At 41.4% G+C, this 24465-nt stretch overlaps 3 protein-coding genes across 7 annotated transcripts; 1 reads left to right on the forward strand and 2 right to left on the reverse strand.

Annotated features, from left to right (window-relative positions):
- Positions 1-1214: 1214 nt before the first annotated feature.
- Positions 1215-15014, reverse strand: ZNF410 (zinc finger protein 410). 3 transcript variants are annotated; one of them, XM_072116870.1, is made up of 16 exons: positions 14879-15014; positions 13532-13600; positions 13300-13429; positions 11882-12076; positions 10675-10866; positions 10383-10515; positions 9546-9727; positions 9385-9474; positions 9210-9308; positions 4751-4951; positions 3463-3654; positions 3190-3322; positions 2407-2588; positions 2246-2335; positions 2071-2169; positions 1215-1929 (listed from the first exon to the last, which is right to left on the reverse strand). In XM_072116870.1, the coding sequence occupies exons 2-16, from the start codon at positions 13562-13564 to the stop codon at positions 1808-1810; spliced, it is 2073 nt and encodes a 690-aa protein (XP_071972971.1). In that variant the 5' UTR covers positions 13565-13600; positions 14879-15014; the 3' UTR covers positions 1215-1807. The 3 variants fall into 3 exon arrangements, with proteins under 3 accessions (XP_071972971.1, XP_071972972.1, XP_071972973.1); XM_072116871.1 differs by having other exon boundaries at positions 14890-14976; XM_072116872.1 differs by lacking the exon at positions 14879-15014 and adding an exon at positions 14750-14772.
- MRPL17 (mitochondrial ribosomal protein L17) lies at positions 14989-18255 on the forward strand. The gene is made up of 3 exons (XM_072116881.1): positions 14989-15298; positions 15976-16044; positions 17893-18255. The coding sequence occupies exons 1-3, from the start codon at positions 15125-15127 to the stop codon at positions 18136-18138; spliced, it is 489 nt and encodes a 162-aa protein (XP_071972982.1). The 5' UTR covers positions 14989-15124; the 3' UTR covers positions 18139-18255.
- Positions 18256-19254: 999 nt separating this feature from the next.
- Positions 19255-23935, reverse strand: TMEM208 (transmembrane protein 208). 3 transcript variants are annotated; one of them, XM_072116878.1, is made up of 6 exons: positions 23780-23935; positions 23135-23230; positions 22696-22755; positions 22053-22189; positions 21257-21341; positions 19255-19605 (listed from the first exon to the last, which is right to left on the reverse strand). In XM_072116878.1, the coding sequence occupies exons 1-6, from the start codon at positions 23783-23785 to the stop codon at positions 19462-19464; spliced, it is 528 nt and encodes a 175-aa protein (XP_071972979.1). In that variant the 5' UTR covers positions 23786-23935; the 3' UTR covers positions 19255-19461. The 3 variants fall into 3 exon arrangements, with proteins under 3 accessions (XP_071972979.1, XP_071972981.1, XP_071972980.1); XM_072116880.1 differs by lacking the exon at positions 23780-23935 and adding an exon at positions 23360-23640 and having other exon boundaries at positions 22053-22152; XM_072116879.1 differs by lacking the exon at positions 23780-23935 and adding an exon at positions 23360-23635.
- Between the last annotated feature and the right edge of the window lie 530 nt (positions 23936-24465).

Raw genomic sequence — 24465 nt, forward strand, 5'->3', positions numbered from 1 at the left:
GGGTGCCCACAGAGAGGGCTCTGAGTGCCGCCTCTGGCACCCATGCCATAGGTTTGCCACCACTGCCCTAAGATGTGACTACATTTTGGAAACAGATATCCACTGTTAGAGATCCAGTGCACAGAGAACACTATCCAAAATTATTTTTGAGCTTAAATTACACAAAAGGGATCCATTTTTATCTAGAGATGAACAAAACATCTGTATTGTCTGAAAGAATTTGAGTGTAGAAATTATGCGACTGAGGTGTTGACACCTATGCTACTTCCTTTCCAAAAGTAAGTGTGTGTGTGTGTGTGTGTGTCCGCTAAAGGAATCTGTACCGTCACGTTTACAATCGCCAAGTTTTGCATAGTTGTTGCCTGTGACTCAGGGAACGTCATAGTCTCTGTTTTGACCCGAAAATTTATACCCACGCTTTCCAAAATCCACTTATTTCCCACCATATACAGGAGCCATTGTCTGCTGCTGTGGCAGTTAGAAGCTGAGCTGTCATTGGTTGCTGTTCTGCTACAGGTCATTAATATGAGCTCTGAGCTTTGATTGGTTACTATAGGTAATCAGTATAAGACACTCATGTGTGAGGTAAGATGCATAGTGATACAGACATAGGGGGAAATTTATCAGAAATGTCTGAGGTAAAACTGGTATAGTTCATCATGGAAACAAATCAAAGTTCAGCTGTAATTTTGTAAACAGCTGTGCAAAAATGAAACTTGAGCTCTGATTGGTTGCCATGGGCAATTAGAACAGTTCTGCTCTCAGACACTTCAGATAAATCTCCCCATAGACAAAGAGACAGTCGCTGGAATGAGAGCGTCAAAAAAAGTTTATGAAAAGGGACGGTCTGAGACAGTATATAGAGAAAAACATTAAATATTTTTTTTAACCCATTCTATTTTGTTGTAGCTAAAAGCAGTTATTTACTTTCGAGGACAAGGGCGGGAGCTACAGCTAGTTTTACGATATAATACAGATTAACACTTCACACAGAAAAGGGGCAGAATGTGGCATCCATAAGCCCAAATAATGGAAATCTTTTTATTTTTAGTTGAGAAAGTAGTAGTTTACAAATGGTGGGATCTGGATTTTGTGACCTGCAGCACATTCCATCTTCACATTGTAAATGCTACAGTAAATCAGCTCACACATCAATATCACCTCCCATCCTAAAGCAACGTGGACATGTGCGAGTCAGCTGCCATGTAGATGCCACTGGCTACCCCACAGAGATTTACAGTATAGTAGCAGCATAGTCAATGGGATTTTTTTTTTTTTTTTTTAATTCTCATCTACGTTCGGAGGAGCTGGAATTTTCATTTTGGCAAGTTTTTGCGATTGCCTTTTATGAACCAAAGAATATACTATTACCATCAAAATACAGATGAAATTATTTAGGTTAAGGGTCCGAAATCTAGATGGGTTTTTAGTCTGCAGAATATGGAGGATGCTGGAATTTCTACATTCAGACCTTGTCACGTAGAAACAAGAGGACTATTGGCTGCTACCCAGATCCAGTCTGTAAAAGGTACAATCGATACTGGAGTTATGTTCAGCAGATGTGGCAAATATGTATTTGTAAGCACCTACGGCTGGAATAGCAATCGCAAGGTTGCAACATCTTTTCCGTAGAGACTGTCTGGAAGACTTGGCAGCCAGGTGCATATTGTGAGGGTCGTAGCAAGAATTTAGTCCCTACATAAGTTTCTGTCCAACAAACTGTTGTACCTCAAGGCAGAACTTCAGTCTTGAAGCTATGTGCTAATTTGTAAAACAAATTAATGTGTCCAAAAAAAAAAAAAAAAGTCTAATTTAGTAGGATGGATACTCTGTCTTCATAGGAGTGACTTACAGATTCTACAGATAGCAGCTGACCCCCAGTCAAGCTCTCCTCATTAAGATGTAGAGATTGTGCAGCTTTACTGTGCTCTGCAGGAGAAAAAAAAAAATCAAGCTGCAGATATTATCTTAAGTGCAGAATGTGATCTGATAACAAATGAGTTGTGGACAACTCCGAAATACAACCTAAAACTTGAAATGGTGGAGATTAAGAAATCACTAGTCCCCCACCTTCGCTCCTTTCATGGTGATGTTTTCTTACATGGGCATTTCTGCTTCCGCTTTGAGAAAAGGTTTTGGCGCATACTGGACACTTATGTGACTTCACTCCTAAAACACAATATCAAGTGTCAGCCAAGAAGAACATAGATCCTGTTAGAGAGACATACCCCAGCCACCAGGTTACCTGAATGAACTACCAGATGTTTTCTCAGACTTGAATATTCGGCAAAGCTTCGGCCACATCCCTCCTCCTCACACAGAAAAGGTTTCTCTCCTGTTGATAGGAGAATTGTGAGCCATGTCGCAGCCTCCGCAGGACATATACACAGACAGATTAGTGCTCACCAGTATGGATACGCAGGTGGTTCTTCAGGTTCCCAGCTGTGGTAAACTGCTTTTCACAGCCAGGCTCAGGACACAGGAATGGACGTTCTCCATTATGGGTGCGCATATGTACCTTCAACCTCTGGAGAACATAAAAGCTTCTCCCACAACCCTCTGCAGGACAGATGAAGGAGCGCTCATTTCTGCAAAAAACTTTCTTGTTACCGTATATAACCCGAGGCCCCTAATTTTAACACCAAAACTGTGTGCTAAACAACTAAAAATGAAACACACTTGTCAGCTCTTTTCCAGCTCCCATCACCGCAGCTCCTGTGATTTTATTTTTTGTGATGCCCCCTTTAAATGGTCTGTCCTAAGTTTTTACATTATCCTCAAATGCTGGGACCCCTCGCGATCCAGCCATTTCAGTCCAATAAAAATTAAATGGAGCAAATACCTCAATGTTGACTTCACACAAAATGTACCGCAAGGACCATCATTAACGGTGATCCGAGCCTAAAGAGCAACAAAGGAGCGGTGACAGCTGAAGCGGAGGTTTAGTTATGTTGCTGCATTACATTTAATTTAAAGGGGTTGTCCACTTTCAGCAATTAATAGGATTCATGTAAGGAAAAGTTATACATCTTCCCTTACAGAAGGGCAAGGCTGATGCTAGAGATATATGGTCCTCCTATAAAAACCACCTCTCTGGGCAATCCTCTGCTGAGTTATATGGGGCTACCAAAATAATTGCAATACTAGGTTCTACATTGACAAGAAACAAAGCTGCTGCCAGAAACTTACACATGCGTCTTCAGGTGGTACCTCAGGTGTGTTGGGCGCACAAATGATCGATCACAGCCATGATAGGAGCAGCGGAGGCGGTTTTCTGGGCGTGCAGCTCTGGCCTCACAGGAATTGTTTAATGTTGTGTCCACTAAAAATAATACACAAAATATCTTTCAATTCCATTGTCACATCACTTTTCTGTCTGACACTGGAAAGAGATGCAGGGATGCCATCCCTCCTCTTGATATAGATTCTTGTTCTTGCAGAGATACTGGTGGCAGCACTTACCATTGCTGATAGACTTAGCATGTTTTGCCAGCTGTGCCCGGGTGGCAGCTATAAGACTGTCATGAGCCAACTCCTGAACACGCAGAAACCACGGCGTACTGCTATCTGTACAATCATTGGCCAAGAAGTCATTCCCAGAATCCTCTGCTTCATCATGAACAAACACCATGTGCTCAGATGGAGAACCTAGCCCTGTAAAGAAAGGGTCTCAATAAGAATGCAAGAAATGGGAGCACAAAAGACTCAAAATTCCTTATTATGGGTTTAGTGTGGACAAGTCACTGACAACTGTATAACAAAGGTTCACTAAGAGAACAGAGTAGAATATGGCGTGCAGAGCGATACAATCTAGGTGGGATTGTATATGCAAAGACTACAGTAATGTATTTAGCTTGTAGGCATCATCCTTGGTAAAATTAAAATGTAGAACTTTTGGGATTGTGGGATTTTAAAACTAATTTGTATTCTTATTCCTACCAGCAGTATAATAATGGCTATTGCTATTTTTTTACCTGACATGGAGCTAAGCTGCAGCACCCTACCAAGACCACTATAGCTTAGAAAGCTGTGTACTTCCAGCTCTGTATACTTTATATACCTGGCAGGAGATGATATTAGCCAATTGGTTGAGTTTCAGCTACAACCATCCGAAAGTGATAATATATGCTAAGCAAAAGTCATCTATATGCAAATCTTGGGGAATCCCTTTAGCCAAAATTGTTTAAATATCTTCACTGAAGACATTCACTGAAGTAAAAGCCAATTGTTGAAATTAACACTACCAGCAAAACAATAATGGGAAATTCAAGACACACCACCAAAAGTTAAATCATTGAACCTATTAATGGAAGCATAATGCACATTTAAAAGGCTGAATGACAAATATAATACAGGGTGGTCCAACATTTCAGAAGAAATCTTCAGACGGAAAAATGTGGGTCATATTTTCAAATGATTTTAAGGGTTACTGCAAGTTAAAATAGTATACGAGTGAGTGGACAAAGGATGAAGTTTTCATATCTTCCTAGTAGAGAATATGTCTAAGACATCATGAGCAGGGAGAGAAATTCATCATCAACTTTTAAGGGCTTAAAGCTCAATTAATAAGCAACTTAAAAGAAAAAAAAAAGGGGGTGAGGGGGTGCTTGATTTATGAACATGTCTAAAAGGACTGGTCAGACTTCATTCAATTGATTAATTTTTACAAGCAGGGGCAGAAATAAACCATATACTGTGCTGCTGGGAAGACCATGAAGAGAAAGCAACAGGGATGCGACATGGACTTTACCTGATCTGGCCAGGTTGAGGAGGATGAATGAGGAGTTGTCATTGGCAGTCAGGTCCTGCAGCAGTGATGAAGGCTCAGAGGGAGACAGTGGGGCGGCTTCACTCTTATGATCTCTGGAATCTGTACTGGGATCTAGATGGAGGCTGTTTAGCAGTTGTGGGTCTGGTGCTCTAGGTGACACTTTATCCTCGGCAAGAGCATCTACAAACAGACACAAATTTAGAGGTTCTCTACATCAGAGCATACCCCAGGGGAGTAGGGGAGGTACCGTATATAGCAATGTACACTCACCGGCCACTTTATTAGGTACACCTGTCCAACTGCTTGTTAACACTTAATTTCTAATCAGCCAATCACATGGCGGCAACTCAGTGCACTTAGGCATGTAGACATGGTCAAGACAATCTCCTGCAGTTCAAACCGAGCATCAGTATGGGGAAGAAAGGTGATTTGAGTGCCTTTGAACGTGGCATGGTTGTTGGTGCCAGAAGGGCTGGTCTGAGTATTTCAGAAACTGCTGATCTACTGGGATTTTCACGCACAACCATCTCTAGGGTTTACAGAGAATGGTCCGAAAAAGAAAAAACATCCAGTGAGCGGCAGTTCTGTGGGCGGAAATGCCTTGTTGATGCCAGAGGAGAATGGGCAGACTGGTTCGAGCTGATAGAAAGGCAACAGTGACTCGAATCGCCACCCGTTACAACCAAGGTAGGCAGAAGAGCATCTCTGAACGCACAGTACGTCGAACTTTGAGGCAGATGGGCTACAGCACCAGAAGACCACACCGGGTGCCACTCCTTTCAGCTAAGAACAGGAAACTAAGGCTACAATTTGCACGAGCTCATCGAAATTGGACAGTAGAAGATTGGAAAAACATTGCCTGGTCTGATGAGTCTCGATTTCTGCTGCAACATTAGGATGGTAGGGTCAGAATTTGGCGTCAACAACATGAAAGCATGGATCCATCCTGCTTTGTATCAACGGTTCAGGCTGGTGGTGGTGGTGTCATAGTTTGGGGAATATTTTCTTGGCACTCTTTGGGCCCCTTGGTACCAATTGAGCATCGTTGCAACGCCACAGCCTACCTGAGTATTGTTGCTGACCATGTCCATCCCTTTATGACCACAATGTACCCAACATCTGATGGCTACTTTCAGCAGGATAATGCGCCATGTCATAAAGCTGGAATCATCTCAGACTGGTTTATTGAACATGACAATGAGTTCACTGTACTCAAATGGCCTCCACAGTCACCAGATCTCAATCCAATAGAGCATCTTTGGGATGTGGTGGAACGGGAGATTCGCATCATGGATGTGCAGCCGACAAATCTGCTGCAACTGTGTGATGCCATCATGTCAATATGGACCAAAATCTCTGAGGAATGCTTCCAGCACCTTGTTGAATCTATGCCACGAAGAATTGAGGCAGTTCTGAAGGCAAAAGGGGATCCAAACCGTTACTAGCATGGTGTACCTAATAAAGTGGCCGGTGAGTGTATATTCTGATCTTATTTAAACAGCTTAACCCCTACGGGACTCAGCATCTTTTGGCCTAAAGGACGCGGCCCCATTTTTTAAATCTGGCCTGTGTCACTATAAGTAGTTATAGCGTGGGAGCACTATGAGATATCCAGGGGATTATGAGATTGTTTTCTTGTGACAGATAGTACTTCAAATTAGTTCAAAAATTTGGATGAAATCTTTTGCGTTTAGTTATGAAAAAAAACAAAATTTTGAAAAATTCTTTATTTTCATTGTTCTAAATGCTCTACTTTTGATGCAGATAGTAAAAGTACCCAAATAAATTCATAACTTACATTTCCCAAATGTCTGCTTTATGTTGCCATGGTTTTTTAAGATTCCACATATTTTACTAGAATGTTATGAGGCTCAGAATTTGGGTGCCATTTTTCACATTTTTTGTAAAATCACCAAAACCAGTATTTAGATGGACCTGCTCAACTTCTAATTGACAATGAGAGGCCTAAATAATAGCTAGACTCATAAATTACCCCATTGTGGAAACTACACCCCTCAACGTATGAAAAACCACTTTTAAGAAGTTTGTTAACCCTTTACGTGTTTTATAGGGGTTAAAACAAAATGGAGGTGCAGTCTGCAAATTGTAATATTTTTTCACAATACACTCATTTTGGGTGGAAAATTAAACATTTACAATGGATCAAATGAAAAAAGGCTCCACAAAGTTTGATACCCAATTTCTCCCGAGTGCACCAATACCCCATGTGTGGTGGTATCCTGCTGTATGGGCGCACGGACGGGCATAGAAGGGAAGGAGGCGCCATCCAGATCAGATTTGCTATGTCACATTGTACAGGCTATAATTTTTTTCTTTTTTTAACGTGCACCTATAGGGGCTTATTTCTTTTGCCACATGAGATGCACTAATTTTGGGGCATCTATAGCTAATTGGTGAGATTTAATTAACCCTTTGTTGGTGGAGGAAATGAAAATCATCAATTTTTAGGAAAATTTTTATGTGGTTTTTTTTTGGCCATTAACCATACCATGAAAATAGTATATTATTTTTATTCTATGGGTCACCACGATTACGAAAAAACCTCATTTATATAGATTTTTTATTTTTTCCCATTTTTACTGAATAAAAAGTAATTTGGCAAAATTGTTGTTAATTTTAGCATCACCAACTTTTTTATTTTTCACCTCACAAATCTGTTTAAGGGCTTATTTTTTGCAAGAATGATTGCTCTTTTTAGTGGTCTTATTTTAGATTGCGCAACTTTTTAAAATCACTTTTTAGAGCATTTTTAAAGGGCATTAATTAAAAATCATCTTTTTTTCAGAGAGAGTTTTTTGAGGTTGTTTTTTACAGGGTTCACTTTGCGGATCTAATAACGATTCTGTTTTATTATGCAGATTGTTACGGATGCAGGGATACCAAATATGTGGGGGTTTTGTCTATTTTATTCAATTGTACTGAATAAAAACTAATTTGGAGAAAATCTTGTTCATTTTAGCATCACCATTTTTATATGCATAACTTTTTTATTTTTTGGCTGACAAATCTGGTTAGGGGCTTAGTTTTTGCGAGAACAGTTCTTTTTAGTGGGCTTATTTTAGAGTGCATAAAAATTTTTAAATCACTTTTTAGAGCATTTTTTAAAGGGTATTCATTAAAAATGATCTTTTTTCGGAACGTTTTTTGCGTTTTTTCCCTCCGGCGTTTACCGTGCGGGTCCAGTAATAATTCTGTTTTATTATTCAGATTGTTACGGACGCGGCTATACCAAATATGCAGGGTTTTTTTAATGTTTTTTTATACTTTATTAAGTTGTTTTTATGGGAAAGTGACATTTTAGGGGGTTATATTTTTATGTATTTATTTTTTGTTTATTATAATGTGTAGTGTTAAGTGTTTTTGCATATTTTTACTTATACATACTTAAACCAGTGATGCTCTGATCGCTGGTTTAAGTTCAATACAATGCTCTACAATACTATTTTATTGTAGAGCAGTGTAAACTGTCTGAGCATGCTTGTGCATGCTCAGACAGTTTACAGTCAGACCCGGAAGCTCCGGGACACATGCCAGTCCTCGGAGCTGCCCAGTAGAGGATCGGATCCCGCGGTAAGCGGCACGGGGGATCCGATCCACAGCAGGAACACCCTTACAGGGGTGTAAGGGGTTAACACCCGAGTCGGCTCCGATCGCGGGTGTTACAGCGCGGTGTCAGCTATGATAGACAGATGACAGCCGTTGCTTCTGGTACCGGCTCCGTTCGTGAGCCGGTCCCAGAAGCTGGACGTTATACTACGTCCCGGTGCGCTAAGCATCTAGCCCCGGAGACATAGTATAACGTCGTGGTGCGTCTAGGGGTTAAAACAATTAGGTTATTATTTCTTGCAATTACTTCTTAAGTGATGGGGGGGGGGGGGGGGGGGCACATCACATATACAGAAAATTTTAACCTCCCACATTTCAGATAATTTCAATACTGAATGAATACAGTTTTGTGTATGACCTCATTGGAGAATATAGATCTGACAACAAGTGTGTCCTGCACACTGGGCGAAGTAACAGTTGTCGGCAAGCACACATCTGAGCTGAACAAAGTAGACAATGGCTACCGGAGAGTGAGCGCTTTATTATTTTCATACTCCTTGGAGCAACATATATTACATTTTCAAAACCTAGAAAACCCCTTTAAAATGGCCCAGTCAACCGTGCTTGCTCTCCTCATGTATCCCTACTGCTTTGTTGCCAAAACTCCCTGGTTGTGCACTGGACATCTTGGCTCAGTGAGGATTTCCCAGCACATGTGCCTTTCATTGCAGGAGACAACCAGTAAATCTGGTGGGTCACTATCAGTTATCAGCTTCATCCCGTGTATGAGGTAAACTAAATGTTTATTTTTTTTCCTCAACGGAAAACCAATAAGACTAGTGAAAATAAGGAGAAGACACTAGTCACCCACCTTCGCTCCTTTCATGGTGATGTTTTCTTACATGGGCATTTCTGCTTCCGCTTTGAGAAAAGGTTTTGGCGCATACTGGACACTTATGTGACTTCACTCCTAAAACACAATATCAAGTGTCAGCCAAGAAGAACATAGATCCTGTTAGAGAGACATACCCCAGCCACCAGGTTACCTGAATGAACTACCAGATGTTTTCTCAGACTTGAATATTCGGCAAAGCTTCGGCCACATCCCTCCTCCTCACACAGAAAAGGTTTCTCTCCTGTTGATAGGAGAATTGTGAGCCATGTCGCAGCCTCCGCAGGACATATACACAGACAGATTAGTGCTCACCAGTATGGATACGCAGGTGGTTCTTCAGGTTCCCAGCTGTGGTAAACTGCTTTTCACAGCCAGGCTCAGGACACAGGAATGGACGTTCTCCATTATGGGTGCGCATATGTACCTTCAACCTCTGGAGAACATAAAAGCTTCTCCCACAACCCTCTGCAGGACAGATGAAGGAGCGCTCATTTCTGCAAAAAACTTTCATGATTACATTTAACGTTTCTGTCTTATTATATGTCATTTAAAAAGGGCCTGTGTGATAACCAGTAATTGAAGGTCAAGTTGTTGGACCTTGAAGGGGTTGTCTAACAAAATGAAAAAGGAGCCGTCCAGAGCAAAGTCGCTCCATGACCAGAATACAGCTCTGAGCTAAAAACCCTCTTCCCAGCTGCACTTGGTGATTAGGGCTATGCAAGCTCTGGTCAGTGCATTAACCCTTTACCATAGGTTAGGAAGTAATCTGAAAGGAACATACACCACATCTATTACCGTCCCAGCACACATACATACAAATTTTACCTCTATTCCACAAACAGACACCTGGTTTATGCTGCTGTGGCAGTGGTGACCTGTACTCAAATGCTGCGTCACCAACTGGTGTCAGTAGTGACCTGCCCTCAAACCGCACAGCAATAGAAAGTAGCATCACCGGGGATGCAGCAGTGTGAGCCAGCTAACAGCAGCAGGTTCTCTTTTGTTTTGGACAACCCATATCTCCACCTAACCAAGATCTATTTCTGAAGGGCAATGTATATCCTACTCTGGCAGACACAAATCACAGTAATAAACAATTCTCTGCCAAGTTGTAGTAGGTTAGCCCACAAAGCTGTTTAAGGAACTTACACATGTGTCTTCAGGTGGTACCTCAGGTGTGTTGGGCGCACAAATGATCGATCACAGCCATGAAAGGAGCAGCGGAGCCGTTTTTCTGGGTGTGCAGCTCTGGCCTCACAGGATCCAGTCAGTGTTGTGTCCACTAAAATAATACACAAAATATCTTACAATTCCATTTTTTACATCAAGATAACTGAAGGGCACATTACTTTTCTGTCTCCCAACACTGGAAATACTGATATAGATTCTTGGTCTTACAAGCCATTTACTGGTTTACAGAGATACTGGTGGCAGCACTTACTATTGCTGATAGACTTAGCATGTTTTGCCAGCTGTGCCCGGGTGGCAGCTATAAGACTGTCATGAGCCAACTCCTGAACACGCAGAAACCACGGCGTACTGCTATCTGTACAATCATTGGCCAAGAAGTCATTCCCAGAATCCTCTGCTTCATCATGAACAAACACCATGTGCTCAGATGGAGAACCTAGCCCTGTAAAGTAAGAGAGTCAAGTAAGTCAGCAGTACTACTGGGCATTGTAGTCCAGCACAAGCTGCATTAGAGCAGCAGGGAAGAGGAAAGGCAGACAAAAGAAGGGGAGAAACACTTTCTTCATAGGAGAGAAACTTATAGATGAAGTGTACATCAGGAAACTGGAGACAAGGATATGCAGTTATAAGAAGAGACAGAAAAGTCTAAATTTTTCAGGATATTCATTTTTTACATGTGCAGGTGGTGACAATAGTAAACTTCGTAATCTACTTCACAGAGTAAAGCCGATTCTCTGTGACCTTTTTCTGCTCCTTCTTTCTCCTGTAGTGAGCAGTCCATCTGCGTTCTGTACACATCATACAAATAAAGACATTTCCTTATATTTATGCCGAGTACAGAACTCAGATACACTGCTCAATATGGTCGAAAACATGAGAAGGACACAGAATGATTACCATACCAAGAGCATATTTCATTTTATAATTCAGCTCTGCAAGAAGCTAAAACTAATCCAGTGACTGTCTGTAGGGAGACAAGTCCTCAGACAATACTCAAAAAAAGTTTGGTTACGCTTTATAAAAAAAAAAAAACACTATTGACTAAACATCATGCCAATCAGCTCTCATTTGGCTTTATATACTTGGAGAAACGATCCGGACCATACCAGAGTACACATTAATGTGACTGTCATGCATATCCCATGTTTGCATGGTGAGATATACCATCAACAACTGATCATACTGCATGGAAGAGGCAATCAGTCCACAAAAAGCAAGCGATATACTCTCTAACTTGGCATCCATTTTCACCATGTAAAACTGCAGATGGTGTATTCTAAGTGATGTAAAGACTAACATGTAGAGGTAAAGTTACTTTTTATATAGAATCTCTTGGTTACTTTATGGATTTAGATTTTTGGTTTTGATCACATCTGGTTGCGGTAATTGCAGATTCCCTCACATTGTATAGCGACATAGTACATCCTGGAGATGATGGTGCTAGGGCAGATTCTTACCTGATCTGGCCAGGTTGAGGAGGATGAATGAGGAGTTGTCATTGGTAGGCAGGTCCTGCAGAAGTGATGAAGGCTCAGATGGAGACAGTAAGGTGGCTTCACTTTTATGATCTCTGGAATCTGTGCTGAGATGGAGGCTGTTTAGTAGTTCTGTGTCTGATGTTTTAGGTGACACTCGATTCTCTGCAGGAGTATCTACAGATAGACCATTAATGTAAATCGGCTCATATTGAAGAATGGCTTTACATACATCACAAGAAAGAGGAGGAGAGCCGTTCTGCCTGCCAAGGGTCATTTAATCAACAGGGCGACCCCCAGACAGATAATGTCAATCCCTTGAGAAAATAGTGATCAGCTGCTGAACATCATTCCCCCTCTCTGGATTATTGTAGTATTTGCCTTATGTACAAGAATAGATACAAAATAAAAAATATATATAATACTACCTCCTATGTACAACAGAACTACTATGATACTGTCCCAAGTCCAGTCTGGTGACCCCTCTCTAGAATCCACTAATAGATTGGGGCAGATTTATCAAGCTGTCTGAAAATCAGAATATTTCTAGTTGCCCATGGGAACCAATCACAGCTCCCCTTTAAAATATTCATGAGCACTGGTAAAATCTGAGCTGAGCTGTGATTGGTTTCCATGGGCAACTAGAAATATAGACTTTCACACAGTTTGATAAATCTGACCCATTCAGTTCAATGTTGATGATGAACTGGAACACTGATACACAATTGCTGATGTTCTATTTGGTTTAGGAGTGTTTTTTTCTGGAGAGGTTTTGTGCCATTAACACGGACACTGAGAAACATGAATTCTCATTAAAGGTTACGTTTTAAAATAAAAATGTTTTTTTAATCGTTGTTTCAGTTAAAGAGGACCTGTCGCCCATAAAAAAGGCAAACAGATGTAGCAGTGTTACACTACTAGCTTTATCAGAACCCTCCAATAAAGCTAGCAGACACTGCTGCACAGTACAATAGGAACGCCGGACTGCGCTCAAACAGCTTGGTGCGTATTCATGAGGCGGCGGGACTTGGGGCGGCCCGGGGGAGAAGCAGCGTCTTGACCTCCCCCTCATGAATATGCCTAGTGCCTTTATTATGGTTGACAGCCTCTTTAATATAGTTCAGTAGGAGCAAGTAACATGCTCCCACGTGCCTCTGTACAGCGCCCCCTACCACCAGTTCCCCGCTACAAGGAACAGCCGTGTGCCTGCCTTTTGGTCTTTTTTAAAAGAAGCTTTAGTTATTATGGTAATTCTGTTCAGGGACTGCAGAGGAACGAGCTGTACAGACTTTGAAGCAGTGAAAGCTCACATTCTTACGTCTCTGTCATGCCATGGACTGCTCCTCTGTAAAAGCGGTCTTTCTATGAAATCTTTTCCTCTGTCCACAGAATAAACTTACCTGGTAACAGTAAGGAAGCACATTCAGTCGTTTCCGGAAGAAGTGAGAGACACGTCAGATCCTTTGTATCAGCACCGACAAGTCCTTCTCCCAGTGGAATAGAAGCGTTCTGGACAAACTCCACCAGTAGCTGCAAGATGAAAGCAAGAAAATGGCGCACCAGAGAACCAGGACTATTACTGGAGGCCTGTACCGAACACCTGGATCCCTGCAGAGAAGGGGGAGCACTTACCTCTGGTTTAGACTGTAGATCATCGGATAACATTGAGACAGTTTCAGGAACCCACTAGCTCAGATACACCTAAGAAACAGACCACAAATCAGTACGTCACAGGGGATGACAGCGGATGTAAGGGCTCATGCATAGGTTTTCTTATGCTAACTGGGCTGAAAAGGGGCATCAAAAATTAGTATCAGCACCTTGCCCCACTACACCTTCTCCTCTGTTTACATCATAGGCCTCAGTGATGACCTTGGCACATCACTGCTAACACATGCAATACTGTCTGCGGAGTTGCTGTATTACACGTAAAACAGTCTGCCAAGCTACTGAAACTAAGACTACAGTTCACATGTCCTAAAGTGACCAAAAACTCTACTGACTACAATGGCTTCTAATGGAGCGTCCATCCCTTTCCTAGATGATTAACTCCTTGCAATCCTGCCATTTAATGGAAGAAGACAATGAAGGCTCCAGAACAGATGTGCCTAGCCTCATCCTGTGACATGTAAAACCTTCTGCTGAGTAGTTACATAATAATATTAATAATGATAATTATTATACTGTAATAACATCTAAGTCTCAGATCCCACCTTCATTCAGACCTCTCCCATCACTAAAAAGATAAGATAGAAATTTAATGGATTCATGGATGAACATGTTGCAAGTTCCGGGGGACTTTAGGTGTGGATTTTGGTGTAGAAAGATTGGCAGAGTAATAGAGTAGCATTCAAGTGAATGTGATTTGGACGAATATAAAAAGTAATATAGACAAATAGTTTTTGCACAGACATTGTTGCTCAATGAGCATTGTGCTTTTTTTGTGCATCCTCGCAGATTTTTGCATACTTTTTTTTTTTATATTAAAGTCTATGGGAGAGGCAAAATCTGCAACAAACCCACACCATGATTAGATTTTTGCTTGACATGACGTCAGATCTGGCTCACAAAACAGGTAAAAAAAAAAAATATATAGATGTGAAAAACTACAAGCTAAGTAGACAAATCCACATTAACAAACGTGCATATAAAACCGTGCATATTTTCCACATGACAACCTGCAGCATGTGCACACAGCCTAAGTGTCCATCCCTTATCTGTCTGATAAGTAGGACAGAAGCAAATGAGGCAAAGACTAACATAATCGATTCAAATAGACACTAACAGGAGCCATTCATATTGTCATATTGATGGACATATTGCACATAATCTATGGCATGACATACCAACCCAATGTATCTCATCCTACAGTGTGTGATACTGTCTACTCAACTCTAGTCACGTGACCTATAGTAAACCATGAAGCCATAACACAATTATTAGAAGTACGTAACGCAGCCCGGGTCGGGTCTGCCCAACCTGCTGAGTACCGGGGTAACTCCAACTCCAGCGGCCTCCGGAGGTGCAGGTCTCCGCTCGCTACTCTTAGCAGCCTCATAAGTCCGCCCCTTTCCCAATCTCCTCCCCTTCCAGACCATGTACGGAAAGCAGTTGTCCCACTTCCGGCAATGAACGGAATGATTCGACTTCATCAGTTTGTACGGAAGCCGGAAGTTCGACTGGTGTCTACGGAAGCCGGGCTGTAGAGGTCTCTGCTCGGTCAAGATGAGGCTGTTCCCTCATCTCTTGGTATCCCATGGCAGGGTGGCCCGGCGGATGGGACTGGGGCCCCGGTCAAGACTGGATATGCTGCGAAATCTCGTGACGGCCCTGGTCAGACATGAGCGCATTGAAACCACGTGGGCGCGTGCAGATGAGATGCGCTTCTATGCCAACAAGGTGAGAGTCACTAACAACCTACAGTGACTGTCATGTGGAGGACGAGCATTACCAGACCCACCATGATTGGATAGACCTCTGTGCCCCCCAGCACGAAGCATGACCCTTCACTGACCACAATATGTTTAGTCAGTCAAATGTTCCATGGTTTTGGTGCAATATGGTTTGTGATACATTTAATGTGTTTTTTGGATACTTTTAAAACTTGTATTAAGAGGGGCGTGTCTTCCCAAAGGTGGGCGTGCCCTTAGGTAGGGAACAACAAGTCCCAAAATCTTGGACTGTCATGTATGAAGCCACCTACCAGAAGTACTACCAGACGGTCCTTAGGCTCCCTGTACATGATCCTAGTATTTGTCAGTGTGCTTTCATTATTATTGTTATTATTTGTTCATGTTGAAACAACAATAATAATATCGATAGCTTCCCATGCGGTTTCCACGGATCTGCGTATGAACCACGCTCAGGAAAAAACTTAGGGCTGGTCCTATTCCTGTCTGTTTGCAGCTTGGGTAGTCTTTTCTGTTGTCATCAGTACATTAGCAATCCCCTTACAAGACACGACACATAGAGACCACCTCCATCCACAAGTCATAGCCTGTCATTACCTCTCTTACCAGTGGAGATTTAATAAAAGCTGCCACTTTTCATCTGTAATTGTTCTCTGTGTTTTTCAGATTATTGATTATGGGAAATGTGGAGATACTGATGCCAAAGCTATGAAAATGGCAGACTTCTGGTTGACGGTAAGTAAAATCAATAATTTGTATTGTAGCACCATCATATTTTGCAGCACTTTACATATAAGAATTTCCTACATGTAAATAGTTTTCTGAAATTTCCATTTCCCGTAGACACCAGACAAAGGGTTAATATCTGCCTACTGCTGGATAGGAAAGACAAAGTTAATCAGCAGTAATCTATTAATGATCCAGAGCTTACATTAGACAATGTGGACTTTGCTGCCTATGGACTCCAGGAAATGAAATTTTCATTTCCAAGAATTTTCTACTTCCTGGACTTTCTCTGGCAGCACACAAAATGACTTTTTCCCCTATTAGTACCATGATAAAACACAAACAAAACAAGTCTGCCTAAAAGGCATGTACTAGGTTTGTTTTCTTAACATCTGGGGATTGTAGATCTGAAGATAAATTAGGATCTGAAAAAACTAACAATTTCTCTCAATTAATGTTATTCGATGAGGCTACTTTTGGTAAGAATGTCAGATTTGGAGTTAGAATGACAACTTCTGGAAGAATCCTGAGGTATGGCTCTTAATGAGAGGGCCTGCAGCTCAGGCACTTGAGTCTTCAGAATGTAAGACAGAACTTATGTACACCTCTAAGAAATCTGGATACTAACGGATGTTTGGAAAATATACCTTCTGAAAACGTGTTAAAGGCCATCACTTGCACTTTGAACATTTTAGGCTTCATTCCTTTGTCATAACCTTGCTGGAGAAAGAGCAATAGAGATTAAACCTCCAAGTATTTATGTTCTTGGTGCACCAAGCAGAGCAGATGTTGCATATTCTTGAATAGACCTTCTTGGTATGAGCGCGGTGCCACAACTGGGACATACCCTTGGAAACCAGCTCCCGGTGTCTTGTATTGTCTGAACCCACTGTGTTAGCAGAAAGGCTTTCTCAATACATGTAACTGCATGTTCTGTTACCACATGTGTTAACGGGAACCTGTCGCCATAACCCCCATTTTTCACCACGCACATGTTCCAAAAGCCCATAACATGACAATTGCATAGTTGCTTTTTGTCATGTTTGCCAAGATGTAAATTGTACTTTACCTGCCTCCTTGCCACGCTCCCACGCCAAGTTCTGAGGGCAGGAACTCTAAATTAAACGGACATCTGGATCCTGGTTTTTTTTACCAGCCCACACGCTCCAGGTCCACCCCACTGATGTCACAGATGGGCGGAAGCTAGGAACAAGCCAAACTCTCCCCATCTGTGATGTCAGAGAGAGGGACTGGAGCATGTGGGCTGGGAAAAAGGTTTGTTTCATTTTAAATCCCTCAGGAATTTTTTTTCCGCGCCCGAGTGGGCCCCTCCAGTACCCCGGCACTTGCCCAGGTAAGCTGGGTGCTGGCGCCAGGCCTGCCTCAACCTCCTGTTTATTGACTACCCTGATCTGACGTGTCCGCTGCCATGTTACCTGTAATTTATGCTAGAGATTTGCCTTGTGCACTAGTTATGTTTGATCACCTACAGTGACGTTTTGGCTTACTTGTATACTTGTCAGGCATCAGTATGAACGCTTTTTGTCTCATGGTGGCCCTTCACTTTTAGATATACCTATATATTTTGTTTACCCATTTCAGGGTAGGTTAGGGTATATATTACCTGTTCAGGGGGTGTAATGATGTTTCACATACTCTGGTAAAACAACATGTGTATTTGGATGTACTTTGGTACTGTTTTAAGTACTAATAAAATCATTTGTGTTTTGTAATATAGCATCTTCCAGGTATAATGGGGAAAATAGAATCAGGGCTTTTAGGAAAGAGGTCTTCTCAAACAGTTGTAATATAATTCTAGACAAGATTACATACATTTTGCTATTTTCATTTTTGCAGGAGAAGGACCTAATTCACAAGCTTTTTAAAACTCTGGTTCCTCGATTTCATTCCCATGATGGGAACTACACAAGTATGTACAGAATACCCAACCGGGAAAATCTGGACCGTGCCAAGATGGCGGTTATAGAGTATAAAGGAAATCCATTGCCACCTCTACCTGTTCACAAAAGGGACAATGATAAAACACTTCTAAATCAGCTTTTGTTAGGCTATCGTAAGGACAACCCTCTGCAGACATCCTAACCTTATTTTCATTCTGGGATCTGCTGGCTTTTTGTTTGTCCATTGAGCACCATGCAAATTCTGGTTTTCAGTTCACCTCACTGTATAATGTAATAAAGTGTTTTGTATCAACAGAAACTGCAGCTTGTTCTATGAAAAACAAGTCCTTAAAAGGTGATCTTTGATGGTTGGACTGCTGGGACACGTGCTTATCACAAGAACAGGAGGAGCATGTGTCCTGCCCCTCCATTCAATTCTGTTCAACTGTTTTATGGGAAAAACATTGTTCCGCAATGCGTGTTTTAAATTTCATACAGAAAGAATATTTCAAGAGAATCTGTCAGGGCGATTTAGGGCACTAGACCGCACACTGGTCCTTATGGACTGGTGTTTTAGTGTCCCTGATTTCCCTGTTGTATTTTTAAGCATTCGGAAGAGAAAAAAAAACATTATACTCCCCTCGTCTCCTGTGTGTAGTGGCAAGTGAAGTCAGCACATTACACCCCAGCTTCACCGTGTAAGCGAGAGGAGGAACGGAATCTGAGGATGAGTGTTCGGTGTGCCTTATACTCGCCTCAATGAGTCCGATAAATGTTTACCTTTAAATAAAGTGGGAAAAAAAACATGTCAAAGAGGTCTATTTGGGACCCTAAACCACAGGTCCATAAGGACCTATAGTTGGTTTAGGGTCCCAAATCAACCTCACAGGTAATCTTTTAAATATGTGATGTGTGGTATCTAAGACATAAGACACATTTAACAGCCTGTCTTGGTGTCAGAAACTGGCAGTGACAATGATAACTCTTATATTCGGAGCACAAGAATATTCTTTCAAATGGGTGTTGTATAATTTATAATACCCACTTTCATATACCCTTTTATTGATTCTAGTCAATAGGTCAGTGTAGGTACTGAAAGTCATTTACTGCATATTCTTAGTGTCAGGCTTAGTCTGTGGTTGCAGAAAAACTGTAGATTTCAGATTGTTCTACAGGTCACAGCTGAATTCTGGGAAAACTACCAGAGGAACACATCCTTATATTCTTATTATAAAGGAACTCTACTAACAAGATTACGGTAGATTTCTAATGGAGAGAATCTCTTTCTAGGCATTGAACAGATGAATACAAGATGAAATTGTAATTTTCTTCTGTGAATGTTTTATTATCATCATGGATGGTATCATCTGGAGTTTTCAGGACCTGTGTGTATCCTGTTTTGCCCAATAAACACTGACTGCCTTGCATAGAAAATCCTCCACATCAGCTCAACCACGAACAGAAGCTGACATAGTCTTTCCTGAAACACTTGTCCAGCCTGCACAGCCGAGTCCTTTTACTGTGCTCAAAAACGTTTCATCTGCCGTCTTTCCTGTCGTCGCTGTCGCTTTTCATTCTGTTCTTGTGGAGCGTCAGCGGAGGATGAGTCTGAGGAGAACCATGGTCCCAAAATGTTCACCCACAGTAAATAAAAAGCACGTCCTGGAGCCTGTAGAGCAAGGGGATAACATCATCATGACAGCAGCTACCCCAAGTCCTCACGTCTCCATTTAACCCCTGGATTTTATTCCAGTTTTTGGAGGCAGATACAATATTTACAATTTTTTTTTCTCACTGGAGGACCAAGTATTAGGCTATTTCACTTTTAACTTTGTTTTATTTATTTACACTATCACTTGTAATATGCACTACAACAACTATGTGAAGACTACACTATCATGTAAGGAGGTCCTTCCCAAGGGACTCTACATGGTGGTTCACAGACCGACAACAGCTACCCTAAACCTCTACAAAGAGAAAAATTTATACAGTTCATTATATAACCAAAAGGGATAATGTATCAAGCTTTTAATTTCCCCCCTGTTTTTTTTGTAACTAAAATTTGTAGTTATCTGCAAAAGTCACACATCGTTGTGCAAAGTCACAACTTTTTGCACAAATAACCTCCAGTCCAGAACAGGCGTAGGCAAGGGGTTACTTAACCCCATTACTACTGCCATACAACTATATACATCCAATTTGCACATGTCCTCTGCAGAAAGAACATTTAGAAACATAACAATGACCAATTTCAAACAGCTATATCTCCTGAACCCTGGCACCTAGACACACAATTCTGGTGTCATATTAAACTGGAGAATCTCCTTTTTGATGAGTTTTCTATTTCCAATTGTAACTTTAAGAGTGGATATCTCCGATTCTGTTAATCATCTAAACACAATTATATCATATTAAAGAGGAAATTCTTCTGTTTAATATGACACCAGAATTGTGTCAAATCTAGGCCCAAGGGTTCAGGAGATATAGGCATTTAAATTTTGCCCAGCCTGTCAGCTAAAGGTAAAATGTAGAAGAAGCGGCAGGAAATACATTCACTTTGCAGAAGTACATGCATCATTTTCTTAAAAGTTACTACTTCTAAAGCTTTTTTTGTCATTTGACTTTTTTTTTAAATTTTTTCTCATTTGTAGTCAGTTATAAGCAAATTTTATAAAGAAAAAATATGTAATTAATAAAACTATTTTATCAAGTTAGTGTCACATGTCATGAAAAAAAGACTAAGTAAAAATTGTTATGATACTTAAAGCTTTTCCAGAGATATCATTTAAAAAAGCGCGAATCAGAACGTCAAAAATTGACCTGGACATTCAGGCACCAATGACCATCGATCAGGAAGCAGTTAAACATTTGTTGATTTTTTTATTGATTTTTTTTTTTTTGAGACAAAAAAACTTCAAACCCCCCCCCCCCCCCAAACTAGATATGTTTTTTCACTTAAGACATATGTTCCCCGAAGTTTCTAATAAAAGACCTATAAGGCCTTCAATATGCCCTATGGTCCCTATGCCAAAGGTTAGTAAAGCATGTATCTCTGAACACTCTCTCTACACAACTCCCTTCCTGCTTCTAGCTTAAAGGGCATCTACCACCAGGATGAAGGATGCAACTTTAATATGATGCAAAAGCAAAGCTTAGCGTCCTGTGTAGACGTGTTATTTTATTGCTTTTACCTCATAAAAGTCTCTGATCTTGGCAACAATTTTGAGAGTTTAACACACATACAGTATATTTTTTTTCTAAATGTTAACATTAGGATTACTACAAGTTAATGTGAGAAAGCAGCACAACTTAGAACTCACCAGCAGCCAAAAGTACCAGATGTAGAGTGAGAAGCAACTGAGAACCTGGACAATGGCAGTAAGTAAAACAACATCCTTAAGGTGCCTGATAAAAGAAAATGATTGATTAATAAAAATCACACTTAAAACTTTAACTGATCATTGACCTCAGTAGATATAATCCATTCTCACTCTGCTTATTACTGGAATATAAAGTAACCCCAGCACACACACTAACCATAGAGAGGATTGAGCTGGTGTCAGTAAGCAGGCAACACCCAGTCATGGTCCAGTCATGTGAGGCGAACACTATGTGCATAGTCAATACTGCTGGATGTCACAATGGGTGTCACATCCCCTAATCTCCTATCCTTGACCTATCAATATTTTGGGGGTTGAGATCTCTGTAAAGGTAAAAAAGTGCCTATAAATGTTATTTACTGAATTAAATACATATTGATAATATTTCCATGATCACAAGTGAGGCTTCTGCCCAAGGGATAATGGGTATAGCTACAAGTCAATATAACACTCAGGGCGCTATCCCACATTGCGTTTGCAAACGCAGACAAAACCGCGCCTACCGGGGCGGTCCGATCGCATATGTGTTTCTATGGAAACGCCTGCGATCGGGAACGAGCTGCGCAGGCATTTCCATAGAAACACCGATGCGATCGGACCGCCCCGGTGGGCGTGGTTTTGTCTGCGTTTGCAAACGCAATGTGGGACAGCGCCCTCAAAGCAAAGTCCGGAGAAACCACAGGTTTTATAGGATAATCCAACCAAATGAAGCATTTACAGAAGCCCATGTACTCACTCTGCCATTCCTTGCTCCATGTTTAAGTCAATTCCACCATCTACCAGGCTTCCATCTTCAGAAAAGGTAGGTTGAGCCATTCCCCGCATGGAGCGATACGCTAATGCATAAATGACACAGCTGAAAATCAGGGTCGCCTGTGGGAAAAGAAAATTACACAACTACCACAGAGAGAAATTACTTTGCTGTTAAGTGATGACAATGTGGGACCACAGTCTGTAAAACAGAAATCATAAATGTCTCTGGATATACAGCAAAAGCAGGCGAGAGGAACTGTAAACTTTATGAGCTGTGCAGAAGAACAGCTCTCAGATTAAAGCCTCTACTAGAGAAATCGCAGATAGCCAAGATCTCAAGCAAGTATGTAGGAGTAGATACATACCACTACTGTATTAAATGTCCAGTGATGAAACCCACATGCATTTCTATCGACACATAGTAAGCAGGTATAGAATTTAGGTAGTCCCTTGCCATATGCAGATCCATCATTGTAGATCTTGCATCACTTCATTATTTATTTTATATAATAATTCTAGTCATGACAATGATCTGAACAGAGCCTGCATGTGTATTGTGAAAGCCTTGCATGGGTTGTGAATGTGTGCCCACTATACAGACCTTCACAATGTATGAATGACCTTACCCAGCTCCAGAACGTGGTAGAATGATAGAAGATCCCAACAGTGATGGCTGCATACAACACCTGAAGTGACAGAGAGAAAAAAGGTCACACAATGTCACATTATGATTAAATAAGCTACAGTGAAACCACAGTGATTTCAATAAATCCCATTCACTTCACTGTCTACAGCCCCCATCAGTAATAATACCCAAAACTTAAAAAAAAGCTCTTGGAAAATTTGTGGTCACAGTGGTCAGATGCTGCTCCAATAACCCTTTATTCTACTAGAGGCTGTAGTGGGAAATACGAATGGGCACACAGGTAAGTGATGCAGCACCATCTCATGGCCAGAGAGATGGAGTCAAGTGTTAATGGGCAAAAGAGCTTGGTTTGGAAGTGGACAAGTTTATCAGCTGCACTCCTGGTAAAGCACAATACACATATAACGTGGAACACTTACCGTGGCCCCGAGTATGATGCGGAGATAGAAACTCAGCGTCTCCTTGTTCTCGTCATATATCTGCTTCTTTCCCTTAGTGCCTACTTTTCCTTTCGGCTGAAGACAATTAATGGAATTTAGTTACATCGGAAAGGGGTTTGGAGAGTTATAGCGTCTTTAGCAATAGTATATATTACATACAGACATGTAAAACACCAGGCAACCAGGAATAATTAGCACCACTACCTTTCTAACTTTTGACCAGCCTAAATTTGATGTCTGTCTCTAGTAGACTAGGAGTGGTGTATAAAGGGTCTACTTCTTGGTCAGCAGCTGGATTTCGTGGCTGGATACTAACCAGCAACAAAAGCTGGCAAGGTGGGGAATCATAGGTGGGGTGAGGGACAGGATCCAGACCACTAGAGATCTCATATTAGGGGTAGGTTATCGGTCGTAGTGTTGATTAGGACTGTAGTGAGATCTGGGTCACTGGCCGATTGAGTGACAGTGGCAGAGTACTGGTCTGTGTACGGGTCATCAGTTACTATAGGAATTGTTTCCCTGGTGAAGTTTATTGCCCATTTTCAAAATGGAGGTAACCGCCGGTCGTCCACAAATTTTTACGACTATATTATAAGCCCCCTCATACACAGCCCCGTTTCTCACCGCCATGACTGCTACACATCTACACCTCAGCAAAGCCACATATCCGGCGGTACAAAATGACGTCCCAACACGTCGTGTGCATGGGCAGATGTGAAGGGAACACTTCCGCCCTTACTCGAGCCTGGCCCGCCCTTTCCACTACAGGAAAGCCTGGGAGAGCTCGCCCTCTAGCGACCAAAACTAGAACTACGTCACGTGATGATCTCCAGCCTAAGCTCTACATTCATGTGTAATAATTATATACATGCACTTTTATTTTAAAAATAGATGAATAAATCCAACGCACTGCATTGAAAATGAACAGTTACTAGAGTCTAATCATAAAGTTGGAACTGTCTGTGAAAGGTGTAAATGCCTAAACCTAAATACCTTGCAATGGTATAAGTGATAACACACTAGCAGGGTAAGGCCATGGTCTGGGAAAACAGATCCCCGATACCTGTATCATCAGTATTTCATCCAAATCACCTGGATAATAATTTTATCCTCCCTTTACATTTGATCCTCCACTTTTATTTATCTTCCAAATCTATAAAGCCCTAAATTCTTTTACCCACATCCCCTATCCTCCTCTTATTGTGGCCCCCTGTCCTCTATCTTCCTCATACTGTGGCCCCTGTCCTCCATCCTCCTCTTCTTATGGCCCCTTGTCCTCCATACTGCTATTACTGTTGCCTCCTGTCCTC

This window comes from Engystomops pustulosus, chromosome 7 (genome assembly GCF_040894005.1).
Source record: "Engystomops pustulosus chromosome 7, aEngPut4.maternal, whole genome shotgun sequence".
Taxonomy (NCBI): domain Eukaryota; kingdom Metazoa; phylum Chordata; class Amphibia; order Anura; family Leptodactylidae; genus Engystomops; species Engystomops pustulosus.

What these genes read in the sequence shown, in the direction of transcription:
- MRPL17 (XM_072116881.1), top strand. Translation starts at nt 15,125, where the DNA reads ATGAGGCTGTTCCCTCATCTCTTGGTATCCCATGGCAGGGTGGCCCGG. An exon ending in TGCGCTTCTATGCCAACAAG is followed by an intron (nt 15,299 to 15,975) that starts GTGAGAGTCACT and finishes TGTGTTTTTCAG; the next exon opens with ATTATTGATTATGGGAAATG. An exon ending in TGGCAGACTTCTGGTTGACG is followed by an intron (nt 16,045 to 17,892) that starts GTAAGTAAAATC and finishes TCATTTTTGCAG; the next exon opens with GAGAAGGACCTAATTCACAA.
- TMEM208 (XM_072116878.1), bottom strand. An exon ending in GCATCATACTCGGGGCCACG is followed by an intron (nt 22,756 to 23,134) that starts GTAAGTGTTCCA and finishes CTGTCACTTCAG; the next exon opens with GTGTTGTATGCAGCCATCAC. An exon ending in CTACCACGTTCTGGAGCTGG is followed by an intron (nt 22,190 to 22,695) that starts GTAAGGTCATTC and finishes CTTTTCCCACAG; the next exon opens with GCGACCCTGATTTTCAGCTG.
- ZNF410 (XM_072116870.1), bottom strand. Translation starts at nt 13,564, where the DNA reads ATGTTATCCGATGATCTACAGTCTAAACCAGAG. An exon ending in CCTCAACCTGGCCAGATCAG is followed by an intron (nt 10,867 to 11,881) that starts GTAAGAATCTGC and finishes CTTACTTTACAG; the next exon opens with GGCTAGGTTCTCCATCTGAG. An exon ending in ACATCTGGTAGTTCATTCAG is followed by an intron (nt 9,309 to 9,384) that starts GTAACCTGGTGG and finishes ATTGTGTTTTAG; the next exon opens with GAGTGAAGTCACATAAGTGT.